Raw genomic sequence first — 16,586 nt, 5'->3', positions numbered from 1 at the left:
ACTGAATGAAACTACCTAAGCTGATGGTTTAGACTAGTGTGTTTGAAATCACTATTGGTGAGGAGCAACTGTGTTTATATAGTCAGTTATTGTTGCTGATCTAGTGGGTGTGCAATGGTTATTTGGTGGTGTTAGATCATTTCTGTAGGATTACCAGTAGGGAATGATAAATGGGCATGATGCCAGTTCTTTACAACTGTGGTTATGGACTTTCAACAAATATCCCACCTAGTGGAAAAAGTGAAAATAGTGTAGTTGTCTAAGATACTGAAGTGAGTTCTAATGAGACTAGAACATCTTCATCAGAAAAGGCCACCTCCTACATTAATTCCAGCACCAGCGTAAAATGGGAAGATGGAGAAACTGAAGACAGATTCCTCTCTCTTGCTGATGAAAAGTGAGAGCACTGGCCAATGATTCACTGTATGATTCAGTGCCTGCAAACAAAGCTGCGATCTGTAGTCCCATGCTGATTGTTTTGACTGTGGGGTGGGATTCTGTTACTTTGGACCTGACACATGTTTCAGGTAGAGGCGAACAAACTCAAGGACTTAGTAACATCATGTTTCAATTGTTTTTGCCTGCATCCATCAGTGGAAGCATGAACGTTGAGAGAATTTGTTGTCAACCTGAGATGATTAAGAGTAAGATGTCTTCAGAACATTGGGTTCAGGAATATAAAATGGCTCTGAGGAGTCAAAGTTTCTTGATGGATTTATTTGGGATGTTTATTGCATTGACATTCTATGACACAGATCTGAACTGGGCCAAGTTTGAAGATGTTAATAGGAAGACATTAGAACATATCGACCAAACTAACAGCATTTTCTACTCTGTGACATTGACGTCAAAGGTGAATAAAAAGAAAGTGAGATGTCCTGTAACTACTGTATTGCAGAAGATAACTAATGTTTTTGCTTCTATTGCAGTAAATGATTAAACATCATTTTCAGGAGCGGAGCATCAGGTGTTCTTAGCTAATGGTTCTTTGCCTGAAGCTTAATTTCTGCTTGTCCTAGCACTACTTCTGGAATCAAGATGGGATTTTTATTTGGCTCTCTTGTTATTGTTAAGAACATTTATCTGGGAGAGGATTGGTTAACAAACATGCAAATATGACATTTAAAGCAGCATGAATTCCTGGAATATAAGCAGAATTGCTATTGGCAGTAGGGTTTTGTTGATATGTTTTTTGAGTTGATTTTTTTTTTTGCAGGTTTTGGGGCACTTGTTTGGTGGTGTGTTAGTCTTTTTTAATTAGAGTAGTAGAATGTATTAAGAGTTTGTGCTTCACTTAGTCCTTGACAAATCAAAGGTTTAAGAACATATAAGATTCATGATGCAAGAACACTGCCTTGAGAAATTAATTGCTTCAGAGAAGGAGGCATTGTTTTACTGGTGCATCAGAACTGACAGGTGACCTTCAAGAAGATAAATCAGAATTCATTATCTGAGTTTTTTACTCTCACATGAAAGCATCTAATGCTTTTCTTAACAATAGACTGAACTCTGAGCTGTCATAACCTCACTAAAGATGAACCAAGACTTTTTCAGCCTTACGCTTTCTTGAATTACTCCTGGAAATTATTACTTGGTTTATAATGGAAGAAGGAGACAAAAGTGACTGGATCCTATCAAACAATGTAGCAGAAAACCTGATTACATGAGCCTTCTGTGCAACTGAACTCTCACTGCATTTAATTGGAGTTTTGCATAAGCAGAGCTCCGTCCTTCGAGTGGTGTGCATGTCTTATAGGAGATCTTTCTAAGATGATTCCACACCCTCTCATCCCAAGATATCCAGCAGTGTTGCACAGTTTCTAGAATACTTGGCATTAATCAACCTTTCCATCTCCCTAGTCCTTCCTCCATAAAAAAGTAAGGAAGTAAATAATTGCAGCAAAGTCCTATTTAAAAGCATCACCTTATTACTAGGCTATGCTCTTGGTTGGCAAAAATAGCTCCCCTTTTCCCCTTCCCTTTTGGATGAAACTTGTCTACAAAAAAATCACAGAGAACGTAGCATAGTGCAATGCTGTTATTAATACAGGAAGCATCTGGTTCTGTGCAATGCTGTGTTACACTTGTGATCTTTATCTCACTTTTAAATATTTTCGTATATTCTTCTTATGGCAAAGTGTGAATGGCAATGATTACTACTCTGTGCGGTGTTTTTGTGAACTGCTGATTTGAGAAAAATGTCAGGGGGGTTTGTATGATTTGTAGGTAGGTTTTTTTTTTACTATGCAGGACATACTTAGCAGAAATTGCTATAGGACCAAGGTGGAGTCTTCAGTGATTCTATGATTCTATTCTTGTGAAGAATAGCAGAGAATTTACATTAAATCAAAGAAATACAGTGCACAGTCATGCATTAAAATAACAAACTTTTACTAGCACAAGTGAGATTGTTTCATTTATGTGAACTTCCAGCCTATTGCTGTAGGTAACGATTTTCTAAGAAGTTCAGAAGATTCACAGTATTCTTGTCTTCCATCACATAAGCAGTCATCAACTTGGCTTTTCTTTCTCTCTTTTCTTAGTGAATTACCTCATTGCTGCTCAATAAAATCACTGAACCGCTCAGCTGTATCATCGCTAGTTGGTCTAGCAAAGAATACAAAGAAAGATAAAAGATTCAGTGTTCCAGACCCTGTAACTGAATTGACTTCTCAATGGAATCCTTTTTTGCTAAGACTGATTCTTTCCGATGTTACATAGAAACATCTGAACCTTTGGAAACCTTTTTTTGAATTCTTAAAATGAATTATTGCCCTCATTGTATTTATTTTAATAACATCCTTATTTATGAACAAAACCTTTTCTGCAAAGCATGCATCAATTGGTGAACAAAACACATACTGTATAGTACTACATTTATGATTTATTGTTGTTTTGTTTTTTTCTAATTAAGGGCCTTCAATAATGAATGTGGTCAATCAGGAAGATTGCCAGATGGCACGTAAACTTGCTCACAAATCAAAAATTCCCATCCAAGTTTACGGGTATTTGGAACCAGGCAGCTTCTCAAAGGCCAGTAGCTTTAGTAAGAATAAAATGCAATATTTACACTGTGAATTTGAGACATCATTCAGTACTGAGGCAGAAGTGCGGTAAGTAAAGTTAAATCAAACACTGCAGTTTTCTTTGGATTTGGTAGATGGGGTTATCCTCCTCAGTCTGGTTGGAATATTAACAGCTTTTTGTAGCTCACCATGGACAGATTCCATCCAATGCTGAATTAGATCAATGAAAATCTTTGAGAAAAATAACAATTCTGTATGATGAAGTTTGTGGGGGTTTTAAATCTGCATTTTAGCAGGCACATGAACTGTTATTGGTCTAACAGCACGTGCCAATAAATCAGTACTGCAAAATATTCTTCCTACTTGTCTGTTAGCCACAACTATAGGCCCTTCTGAAATCCACATTTCTTGCACAAAATTTCCTTGTATTTTCTCCTGAAAGAAAAATGTTGGTAGTTTACTTAAAAAAGGCAAGATTTTGATATACAGATTCAAGTATAAAAGGTATGATAGAGGGCAACCTGTGTTATTGCTATACTGAAACAGCCTCAGTCGTCAGAGAGCCAAAAGTTAATCAAGCAGAGAACAGTTGAAAACCTCATTTAAAGAAATCACATCTGTTTAGGGGAAAAAAATCCTGAGGCATATGCTTCACTTTCATTTAAACTGTAATCCATCCAGTGGTTTACATCTGTTAAAAAATATGGAACTTTTAACACCTCTTTAAAGCACAATTAAACTGTATTTATTTTAATACATAATGTGTTCCGAATATGTAATACCTTTTTTGAAATGACTCATAGATGACTGATTTCATCGTTCTTTATCACATACAGCCTTCCAAGTCCTTTGAATTAGCTTGTATATTGACCATTGATTAAAATTAAAGAAAAAGGTGTGGAAATGGTGTAAATCAATGCCAGAAGCTTCACTGGAACTGTCAATTTATACCAACAAGCCAATGTATTTTGGGAGGGATGAGAGTTTTCTAAAACAGCAAAATAAAACATTGCAGACAAGAAAATCTTGTTTAAGGACTCCAGTCACAAACATTTCATTTAAATTTAGCCTTACTGCTCTTCGATGTTGGGTATTAAAATAGGAGTCTCCCTAAAAGAGTGTTGTTAACATGGCATAATCCTAATGATCTGACCCTACTGCCCAGAGTTTGAAGCACAGTGGTAAGTGGAATATTTATGAACAACTAGAAATACTTCAGGGGGTCGTATCTCACTTTTTTTTCTATAGGAACCTGGAACTCCACTAGGTATATAATGATCACCTGTCTATTTTAAATTCTAATTGAACCTTGCTTCTTCTGATTTTAAAGTTCCCTATGACTTCCACCCATCTGATGTTGGGATTTAATGTCTGTCCTTATTTTCTGCTCTACTCAGATCCCGTAACACTGGGTTTCTTTTGTAAACATAAATATATGAAAATACATGTGTATACATTATCTGAAAGACATTTTAATTAGATGATCAGATGCTGTGTATCATAATCCTCATGCATCACTCAGTACAGGGAATGCTTGATGCTTATTCAGTAGTAACTAGTCAGCGTGTTGCTTTTTTATCTTTCAGCTAGAACCGTACAAAACAATAAACAACTGAAATTTAAGCTTTATGAATACTTCAGGAATAAGTAACTCATCTACTTTATAATAGCAAAAATATACAGATTATCCATAAAGAATGTCCTGACTGTAAACCAGGAGAAGTCATTTACAGTCTAACTCATCTACACTATTGCAGTGTGATCTTGAGCAAAAAATTCTGAGAGCCCCAGCTGTCTTCCTGCAAAGGGATTTTATAGTAGTAGAAAATCCAATTGTTACTACTATGATTTGCCCATATATTACAGCAATATGGTGGGTGAAAATATGCATGTCATGGTCGCTTTCAATGTGATATATGTATCCATTTCACATTTTCTGGATTTACCAGAGGACTTCACCTTTAGCAATATTTTTTCATTGCTAAGTGAAGAGATGAAAAAAATTAGAGACCTATATTTAAAAAAACCCAAACCCACAGCTTTCTCTTCGATATGAATCTCTATGTCAAATGGAACTATTGGAGCTGTCTCTTGACAAAGCAGCTGCAGAGGTTTTTATAAAATAAGTTGGAGAAAAAAAAGATTGAAGAAATGTGCAGCACTGTTTAAAGTGGAAATGATGCTGAAAATTTTCAAAGAAACCCCTCTGTAACAGCATGATAATGTATAAAAATAAAAATGCTTTACAATGTCTTTTCCTATTATTATACAAGTAACTGTTTTCTTCCTGATTTTTGAGTTGTTCTATTCTCTAGCGATCCTACAGGTGAAGCACCTTTATTGCTGCAAAACTTAATTGTGTGTTCATCCAGTCATTCTGTCTTGTTGCAGAGGATCTTGATGATCTAAGAATGGAAGGAGTAACAAGTGTGATGTCTTCTGGGAGCAAATTCAATCAGACTCGAAGTGCTCATACGGCTGAGCCTCAAGCAAAGGTTACATTGAATATCTGCGCAAGATGTGCCAGGTAAAAAGCAACACAAAACCAGATCATGCTAACCAAGCCATCTCTTTTCCCTGGGTTTTTGCCTATCAATTGTGCTTATGGGCCAGGAGATGACCTCCCTGTGCTAAATTAAAAATCATTACTTAGCTGTGGGTTACCCCATGACCTCTGGCATTTGGATTGTACAACTCATGTTTATGCTTCACATGTCGCATCAACAATGAATCAAAGAGCATACTTAATTTTAGGCCTTACTTCACAGCTTGAAAATATTTTAAACCTTTCTGTCTCTGAATTTCATTAGTTATTTGAGCTTCTGTGGTTTTTCAGGGGATGAATCAGGGAATTTAAAGGTTCAAATCCAATTTGAAAAGCACCTGTATAAATGGAGATTTAGTTGCACAGGTGCAGTTCAGGATTTCAAACAGTTGCTTCTTAACACTTTATAATCGCATCCTGTTTTACCTCTGAGAAATAATTTAATCAGGTTGAACCCCTTTTGGTTTTGACAGCTGGAAATAATTCTTGCATTTACAGTATGAGGGCCAAATAAACAGCTTGGTATTCCTGTAGCCAAGTCAACTTGAGAATGCAACACTAGCAGAAACCCCTTAAATTTCCTAGATGCATTTTTCTATGTAGACAAAAGCTCATTTGGAGAAAGGATTTAAGCCTGTTTAAATGACAAAACTAGCCTTCTCACCCTTCTGTTAATGGTTCAGATTAGCAAGAACAATACAGAGGCATGCCAATTTATCTGCCTGCCTTTGCCAATGGCTGCTCTATTGTGTAGTTTGAGAGGGGATTAGCCCCTTGTAAATAAAAAGCAACCTGTGGTGAAATTAAGTCAAAAGTTTGGCCATATGCCACCCTACGTTCCTATTTTTTTTTCGCATTTTGCTTGTAAATTACTACTTTTAAAAGGCACTTATGTATGAAGAGGGGCTTCAAAACATTTTCCGATGCTCTGGGAGCATAACTACAAGCATACTGAATCACCCATGCAATAGCATCTCTGTAGCAGGGTTGTGAAGTCTCAGGGAACTTCATCTCACGGTTCCGTCAGAGCAGATGGCCTTGTAATTCTGGGGAGTTTTGCTGTTAGCAGTGTGGCCTTATGCTTTAAGAAAAGAGCAAACATGCTAGTAGTGGGATTCTTCCCATTTCGTGAGAAAAAAAATTGCTTATGTTGTAAAATATTTCCAAACAACATGAAAGTGTGGCACCTTTTTTCAACTGGCACGGGTTGTCCATGGATTAACGAGTAGAAAGGTAAGGCAAAGAGAAATGTTCAGTTTTCTACGTGGTCTTTTTGGATTTACATAAAATCTTGTATGGATTACTATGAAGGTTAATTAAATTTTAAATTCCCTAAAGTAGCCGCTAACAGCAGGTGCCAAGATAGGATATATTCTCTGTCTTGCACACCAGGGAACAAACAGCTCAGATCTTGAGCCAAACCTAACAACCTTGGCTATTGCTATTGTCCTTTAGCTGACTAAGTATATGACTCTGCAGTCTAAAATACAATTTATGAGAGAAAGATCTCATAAAATCCCCTTTTGTCACCTCACTTATCAAAGAATGCAAAGCACTGCTTTATTTCGCTTGTACACCTTCACTTCATTCTCTTTCATTTCATTTAATGAAGTTGGTGAGGAACTGGATGATACCTACTTGACTGCATTTCTTCTCACCCTCATTTTGGTTTAAACTTTGAAGGAATTAAAAACAATACCATCTCATCAGTAGCAAGAAAAGTCTTAAGAGTATGAGTGGATTTCACTGTTTCATTTAGCTGTGAGGAAACTAGCACTTGTTCTTCAAGATGATGAAGTCTGTCTGTTCTTTTGGAGCCTCTCTCATTGAATCTGAGGACACCTTTCCTCTCCTACTTCACAGTGGATTTGTCCAGTGCTTTTTCACAGAGGCTGATATAGTTGGTAGAGAGAGTTGCATGGAGAAAGTGGCTTCAAGAACACAAAGATAGGGTTTTTTCCTCTTTGGTTTGAAGAGGAAATAAATTTGTTGTTCCCCAGAGATACAGCCACTGAAAATACCTGGCTATAAATTCACAGCCTGAGTATTTGGGTCATCTCTATGAAAGCTTTTCAGTGTTGGTGTTGATCTCCATTGTTATGACAAAGCTGTATATTTGTTGTAAGGTCATAATGCAGAACCTATTTCTATTATTTTTTGGTTTAGAAAATATATTTTTTCATGTTCTCTTCCCTTAGTAGTCTTGTATTCTGTACTGTTTATGTATAAATACTATGGGATTTGATTGTAGGCACATTTGAATGCAACTGAAAAAGAAGACAGTGTAAGTTATGCAATCTTTTGGTTACAATTAAACAATTGTCTTTCCTCTTAATTTTACTCATTTTTTTATTGTATAAAATGATTTTAAATGAATGGACCTATTAATGGCAGTGGGTGTTGTTGTAGATAATAGGACTTGTCAAATTGGATTAACAAATCAGGTCTGCTGAAGGTGTTTGGGTTGTCTGTAGGAGAAATATGACTTTTCACTTGAAATTTGATTGGCGGACTTCCAAATATTAGGGAATATACCTCTTGGCTCAGACAAAAAGCTTAATTTTACTCTTGCATTTGTGTAATCTAGTTCTTTCACCTTGCTGTCTGTTTTTAAAAAAATACTCTGATTACCCTCCAATTTACCTTTTGTGATACCTCTTCCAGAATGTTCCTCACTTTCTTGATCATGTTGGAGTTCTTATGCAAGGGATTTATTTAAACAGTTGAAGGAGTTCCTTGGTACTAGCTTTAACTTAGTTTGGCTTAATTTTTTGGATCTCACTTGGAGAAGACAAATAGAAATTCCACCCTACTTCTTCATTAAAACCCTGTGTAACTTTTAGACCCTCCTGCTACTAGGATTACTTTTTCTTGCCCTAAAACATTAGAGCTCCCTCATTATTTGAGAGCTGGGGAGACCAGGTCTGTGGTTCCGTTTAGGCTGAGAGGAGTGCTGATTCTATTCTGCATGCCCACTGGGAATGCCTGCAGTCTAGGGTACAGTGCAGAAGTATGTTTTACCTCTTCTTTGGCTTCTATAGCTTCATACAAATGGGCTGAACACAGGAATACAGTGACTTGTGAGAAGAATGGGCTGAACCAACTTTCCCCTATACTGAGGTTTTTGTGTTCGGACTTCATGTATCTCTGCTCCTTTGTACCACTCAAATATACAAGAAAATCAGGACCGAAATTCTAGAATGTAATAATAATAGGACACCACCAGCAGCTTCTGGTTCTCTCTTTCTCTGTCAGTACAGCCTTATTCCTTTGCTAGAAACTGGCATTTAGTTCAAGTGAGTGTTTATATGTTCTGCATGATGGTTTCCTCTGACTGTCACTGGCTGTTACTGCACGGGAATAGTTCTTTTCTTTGAACTCCCCTGTTCTATTTCTGATGCAGCTTTTAGTGCAGTGTCAGAGGAAGATCCTAAAAGAATGTCAGATAGGAGTAATTACAGTTAGAGATAAAAATCTACTTTGTTTCAAAGAAATTAAATCCAGTTAATATTGTGGGGGAAACTTGCAATGTTGTGGAGGGACTGGATTTGGCAAAACATTTCTCCCCTGCCCTATGTCTCTTAGACAAAAGTGAGGGTTTTTTCATGAATCATATGAGACTGAGGATGGGCATAATTTGAACTAGAATAAAACCCAAAAACTTTTAAGTTGTTTTAATGCTGATAATCTCACCCACCATCTTCAAAAAAGAGTTATCAAAGCCCAGGTCAATAATCTTAATGAAACATAATGCTCTACACCCAGACTTGCAGGAGATGAAGATGGGAAATTCTTTCAGGCTATCATACCAAGTTGCTTTTTACAGTTTATGATTAAAAACCAACCAAACACAACACCTCCCCCCAAAGCCAACAAGCTCCCCCGCCCACCCCCAAAAAAACCAACCCAAACAAACAAAAAACCCATCCAGAAACAGAGAGAGAGAAAGAAAAATAAAAGGAGGGGTTAATTCTCCTGGAGTATGGATTGGTTTGTAGGCTGGAATATAGACTGTAAGAAACAGAGAGCTTACTGTTTTCTTTATAGATGTTTCAGACACGATGAGCGAAATGCAGATGGATAACAGCTTTAAGAGGTTTTTCAAATGGGAAAGTAGCTACAGAACAATGTTATTCCCATAGCTGCTTTTGGACTACAGTGCAAGTTAAGCAGCATATTAAGTCATCTAAATAAAGGGGTGACATCATTCACAAGGTGGAACAAAACAAGGTTTATATATACAGAAAAGAAGGCTACAAAACCCCCTGTATTTGGAAAATTAGCAAAGACACTTCTAGCACAAGTGATCTGGATTTAAATTACTTGAGCTAAATTATTATAATAAAATTCGATCTTCATCTAAGGGCACAACTATTCTGACTGACTTGGAGAACAGACTGACTCATTCTGTAACACCGTGTTGTGAATCCTTTCTCACATCCAAGCAAAAGAAATGAATTTCAGGTTTGGCCAATGAATCATAAGACACCCTCACACATATGCAAAACTCACATGGGTTAAATAAAGATCTAAATGACAATTTGTAAAAGCCAAACAACACTACCATATTTTCTCATATATTGTGACTTTCACAATGAGAGTTTCACAAGAATTTAATTGGGCGTAAGGTATGAAATCATATTAACTGAATGATCATACTACTGAATGAATTTTAGGGGGGTTTCTTTTTTCTTTTTTATTTTTTTTTGTTTGAAGGACCACCCATTAGCCTTGTATGCCCACTGCCATGCTCAAAAGTTAAATCTTGTTCTTGTGGAGTCTTGCCAATGCATTCCTGGAAGTAAGAAGCTTTTTGTTTTTAATAGCGCAAGGGCTGCATTCATTCTTCTTAACATCAATAGAATACAAAAAAGGGGTTGCATGTGATTAAAAAAGAAATGGGATTATAGAAAACATACTATGCCACAAGCTTGAAGGCTTCTGAACAAGAATGTTGGGAAGGAGCACTAGTCGCATACAAATGAAAGTCTGAGATGCAATATTTTCATTAATAATTTGGTTTAAGAATTGCTTGAGCAAAAGCACACTGTCCTAAGACCTTCTAACATATTAGAGGAATCAAATATAGAAATATAAACACAGTTCATCAGTACATTAAAAAAGTAAATCTGGCTTTTCTAACCATAACCGTTGGGATGAGGAATGCAGTTCGAGTGTAATAACTGATGTGCTTGAGCTGCTGATGTAAAAGAATGAGAAGCTGTGTGCATGCTGGCATTTACAGATGCTCACAGAAATCTTAGTTTGGAATCCATACCCAAAAAGTCTCAGTTTGCCTTGCTTGTGAAATCCCCATTGTTGCCCTGCTCATCATCTGTATCTCTGACTCCTTTAAGATGTCTTGTCATCTGAAGAGTCTTAAAGTTAGCTTGCTTATTTACCAAGGCCAATTAGATTTTCTTTAGCCATCTGGATTTTTGTAGTATTTCAGTTTCATTTTCTACAGTGTGGTCTCCACCACTTCCATGTGTACTTGGGACAATCCTATACACTACATGGTACTGCGTGAAATTCAACAATCACATGTAGTTTCTCTGAAATACACTACTGTACTTCAAGCAGATCTTCATGACATAGTCATGAGCACCACCAGCATGATGTGGAGAAGACAAGAGAATTGAAGGAACATGCTATAATTTGTCACAAAGCACAGAATAATGGTGAGATGAATAGAACTGTTGTCTGAATTGGCCGTGATACATCTTTCTAGAAAAGAACAGGACTTAAATGTCCCTGCTTACTGCAGGGGATTGGACTAGATGGCCTTTGAAGGTCCCTGCCAACCTAAAGCATCCTGTGATCCTGTGATTAATTGTTTGGTCAGGAATTACCTGGTGTTAATCTAGTTTCAAACATTTTAGATTCTTACAGAGTAAGAGCTGTATGGCAATGCTTTATCTGAGTATCACAGAGCTATAACAATACTAATGAGACTTGAGGTCATTAAGAAACCTTTGGTGGAAAATTTGATAATGTGCAGAAAATAGTGTCTGAAGCTTGACAAGTGGATCTCATTTAACTATCAAAAGCAGAGAAGCTGGTGACTGTAAACAGAGACAAAACAGCTTTTAAACAAACCATGTTACTGTATGTACTGGTCACGGATACTACTGAAATTTCAGACAACAAAGAGGGAAATTAATGAAAGCACTTACACCTGTGAGGAAGATACTAAAAAAAAGACTACATCTAAAAAGCAGCTAAAGATGATGGGGCCCTGGAAGACTTCCTCAAGGGAAGGAAGCCGACTGAGCTTCCTCAACTTGAGCTGTGCACTAGATCCCTTCCTTATCTAGAGCTAGTCTGCTCTCATTGTCATTGTGTTCTATGCAGAGAAACCATTACGATGTTGGACTTTTCTTTTGAAATTGGGTGGGTTCTCCTTTTTTGTCCAGGCATATAATCCCAGATTAATTCCGCATATGGGGATGGGAGAGTGTCTGGGAGTGGGTGCTGCACTGTGTCAACATTGGGATGGAATCCGATCAGGTAGGGTGAAAAAGAGGGGCAACCTCTAACATCCCCTATTGGTGTTATAGATCCTGGAAGAAGGAGGGGTGCAGAGTTTGCTGCTGCTATGCTTTTTGAGAAGTTATTCAGGTGGTTTAGGTTTATGTTCTGCCAGATGAGACTATCCCTGTAAATGCTTCTGCTCTGTTTTCAGTCAACTGTTGTTCAAGGCTGAATGTGAAGTCTTCTTGCACAGCCTGAGCCATTTTGCTCTGAGTCAGTCTACAGGGAATAGTACCTTGGAAATGCAAGCAGGACTAAGAGACATTAAAACTCTATGGACTGTTTTCCCCTTATTCTGAGCATATGTAACAGTGCGTGGTGTTTGGTGAGATGATAAAAGGCCATGCCTACACTGAAATCTGGCAAGGTCATTTCTGCCTGTGCAAAACTTCCTTATTTATTACATGAATTTCCAAAACTGTCCAGTGATAGCATCTGCAGATGCTAATTTAAAGGTGGTTCAGGTATTTAAAGGTTGTTCAGGGATGCGTACTCGAACTGTAATCATCCCTTTAACCACGGTGTTAATATAAACCAAGAGGGGATGGAATAAGATAGAAGAGAACCTGATCACTGGGAATATAAAATTATCTATCTCTAACAGTTAGGAATAGAACAGTGTGTATGTTACTTCAAATGATATCTTTAAATACCTGTTTTTCTTTATCGGCTTTAACTTCCTTCGTAATTTTATATTTTGTGGGGAGTAACCTATCAATGGTGGATCCTGGAAATCATATGACTAGAAATTGGGATTTCAGGAGTCTAAAATGTAGTTTCTGATATCACGATCATGATATAACATGATATATCTAAGCCTAACATTACATTTCTTCTTTAGACCTGACCCATAATATTGATTCCTCTTTTTCTTAGTTTTCTTTGCTGCTCCCCAAAGGTCTGTGTAAATAAATGCATAGTAGTTCGTCAGAGCAGAAGGTACAAAGCATCTATTTTTTCTGGTTATTTTACTGACCTCTTGTTTTTGAATCATGATGATCATCTCTTCCCCGCTACAATTCTCTACAGTGAATTGTAGGTAAATCTGTCCTTTTATACAATTAAATCGGTCTTGATTAGTCTGGAGTGCAGCACAGAAATAGAACAAAGAACCCCCTAGGATTTGTATTTTGCTTATTTGTGGGCTTTGAAAGATTACATCTTTTAAAGGAAACAGTTAATTTCTGTCTAGTGCAGCAGAAAGGTAGGAAACTTTATGTTATCCTGTCATGCAATTTATATTTCTAATTAATAAATAATATACAGATGTGTCAAAATAACCTTTAAAATCCTCTGTATAATCACTGGTTTGGCTCTGTACACTGTGATGTAATACTGGGGAATGGATACAGGTATACGTGTGGTTTGGTACATGTATTTGCATAAAGAATGGGGTTTGTATGTCTGCCCAGTAGTGGTAAAGCCAGCTTAGTGACTCAGTTTCTGGCAGAAACTTCTGGCTTTTTAATATTCTGAAAATTTGGGAATAAATGACCTCAAAGTATCAAGGGAAAAAAGTTTCCAAGGTAAAGTGGTTGGTACAGAAATAATTTTTTTTGGGGAAAATTCTCTGGAAGTCATGCACAGTATATTAGGAAGTTCATGTCTTCAGATGTTACCAATCCTTTTGAATATATATACCTATTTTTTTCTTTCCTGTGTTGCATTTCATACTAGCTTTTTGTCTGTGTACTATTTCTAAATGGCTATTCATACAAGGAGAAAGTTCTGAACCTTCCAGATTACTCATGTCACTATTTTTCTTCCCCACCCCCCCTTTATTTTCTTTTTTTGTAACCTTGATTTTATTTGACCTGTTGTTTCAAAGAGCTGATTTTTCCTCCATTTTGTTTGTGCTAGCTTCACAGACCTTGTCCTAAACAAAGTGTTTTATTTGCTTCTTTTTTCTTTTAAGAGTGGCAAACAAGGAAATGAAACTCTGCATAGTAGTGCTTTGTAACTTTTAAATATCTCCTTTCACTTGCTGAGAAAACCAATATTTTTCTTTTTTCTGCTTAGAAGGTAGAAAAACTAAAAGAACTGCAAGAAGCGCTAGTAAAAAAGTTCACTTAGCTTTTTGGCAGAGTTGAATCTGGACAGGTATTCATTTGTCCAGCTTTGATGCATAAATAACCACAATAGTGTCTTCAGTGTCTTCTCTTGGTTTTAAGTATGAATTGCAGTTAAATAAAACTCTTTCATTTTCTGGAGTGTTGTACCTCTTTGGTATCTTACTTGTGTTTTGCTTTTTTTCTTTTTGAAAGAACTAAAAAAAAAATTCATAAAATGTTTCTACTGGTCCTATTGGTTATCAGAGAAAGAGAACATAAATAATTTTTTAAGAGTTAGTAGGTTGATTTGCTAAGTTGTCATAGTAATAGCCTGGCTTGCTTTTTGTTTCACTGACTTGTGCTTTTTTTGAACATCTTTCTGTATGCAAAATGGAGAATATCAGTGTGATCTCAAATGATTTTTAGAGTTCATATATCTAAGTTTGACCTCTAAGGTGCAAAAAACATTACCATTTTTAATCCCAACCCTTTGTTAGCTTTATGGCTTTATGTGTTAAAAGAAGGGCCAATGTCTCTCTATTTTCAAAATCTTAACCATGTCTTGGGCAGGAGATGTATATCAAGTGCTCAGACAGAAATCCCAGCAGGAGCAGACATCTTTCCTCCTCCTTTTTTTTTATTAGAATTTCCCACTGGGTATATCCACCAAGCAATAATTTCAGATCTATCAGAAGTTTACAAAATACTGTGAGAATAAAAAGGTTGTTATAAAGAGTTATGTAAGCTCTGAAGAAAACCAGTCTTTTCAGATGAAGCGTATATCTCTTTAAAAGGAACAGCGAGTGTCTGTGTCCTTGCTTTGCCTAGTATTTTCAGAGATGAAGCATTTCCCTCTGAGTTTGATGTCATAGCTATTTTGCTACCTTAAAAGTTGCGTGTGTAGGGTAGACGTCTCGCTTGTGACATAAATAACTTTCATTTAGCGCATGAGAAATGGAAGAAGTCTGAAGGAAGACAAGTATTTGCATGTTAGTGAAAATACAATTATACCTGAAACGTACACTAGGTACATGAAATTTGTATGTGAATTGCATCTTATAATACTTATAAGTATTGTTCTTATCATAGGATGGGTATAGGAGATGTGGCACTGTTCATCTGGAGATAGCCCTACTGTCACTTTACTGACGGGGAATTAGTATCTGGTTTTGGTTTTGAATATAGTGTATGACGCTGTTACTTAATGATGTGTCACTAGATCATCTATTCTAAGAGCTATCATTCGACTTGAGGGAAATTGACCTGTCTTTATCTTAGGCTGCTTGTAATAAGGTAGAACTGGCAGGAAGAAGTTGGTACGCTTGTGAACATTTAAGAATGCTGTTAAGAAATCCTAAGGAAAGTTAAAAGGACTTTTTAGTTCTTTTGAATGTGCCAGCCTTGATTTGTAATAAAGAAAGCAGTAGGTGCGTATTTGAGAATGAAATATTACTTTGCCTAGTCCTGAAAATTATTGTGCTGTTTCCAAATTTAATAGAGGGCAACAACATCCATTTCACCCCACCCTTCATTTGTAGATCTTGTCAAGACATCTCTCTCTTTTCTCCTGTAAAACACATTTAAGCCCCTCAATAGCATAAAAAGCCAAGTACTTTTCCAAGCCTTTCCCTCCTTCTTTTCCCTCACTCTCTTTGATGTGTGCTTTGCAAGCTAATTCTGTATTGCAGCGTTTATAGAGTCTCTCTGTTTGGTGCTACACTGCGATGTACATCAGCAATAGCAGTTCCTTCTGGATGCGAATGATACAGGGAGGATGCCAAGAGATCATGAGCTTGGGGAAGCTTGTTGGTCATAATTTGAGGCTCTGGATAACAGTTTAATATCTCTCTTAAAGACACACATGCACATGCACACAAAAGTCTTTCACAACTCCCAGAAAAAATGGTTCACAGGGGAAGAAAGAGTGTTAAGTCTGAAAAGACTGACAAAGACTGTAATTTTTCTCCTGTGAGATAATGGTTTGAAGCCAGCAGCAGATAAAAGATTGCCATAAGAATGGCTTAATTCCCCATCTTGTAAAAGGATTAGATAATTCAGTCTCTTTATGGATTCCTCACTCTGGGAAATATATTTCCACTTTTGGTTCTCCCCAGAAATAGCTGCAGAGTGTACTTATTTAAATGCACAAAGACCTGCATTCAGACATTTTGAAAAGGCAAGCAGTGCACAGAAAAGATTATTTTGCAGACTATGTCAATGTGTAAGTTTTGCTCGGCAAGTGGATATTCTGGTTTTACCAGCTGAAAACACGATGGCTGTGAATGACGTATTGGCGACATGGAAACTTGCCACAAAAGTTTTCAAGAGTGACTGGAAAAATAACGCTTTTAATTTGCAGAAAGAGAATGGACTTCCACACAAATCCACTTTTAACTACAGTTGTAATGATTTCTCAAATCGTTTGCTGTG

General features: G+C 36.9%; 1 protein-coding gene across 1 annotated transcript in view; it reads left to right on the top strand.

The window, feature by feature from the left end:
- The window catches only part of LOC311189013 (uncharacterized protein C8orf34 homolog), a gene marked incomplete at both ends in the record, with an annotated part of 171,045 nt that overhangs the window by 103,842 nt on the left and 50,617 nt on the right, over positions 1 to 16,586 (top strand). The window contains 1 exon segment of the mRNA XM_084260598.1: positions 5,418 to 5,553. Within this exon segment, the coding sequence (XP_084116724.1) occupies positions 5,418 to 5,553 (136 nt within the window).

This window comes from Gallinula chloropus (genome assembly GCF_964237585.1).
Source record: "Gallinula chloropus genome assembly, chromosome: 2".
NCBI lineage: Eukaryota > Metazoa > Chordata > Aves > Gruiformes > Rallidae > Gallinula > Gallinula chloropus.
The sequence above is the reverse complement of the archived record's forward strand: the minus strand, read 5'-3'. Positions and strand labels throughout refer to the sequence as shown.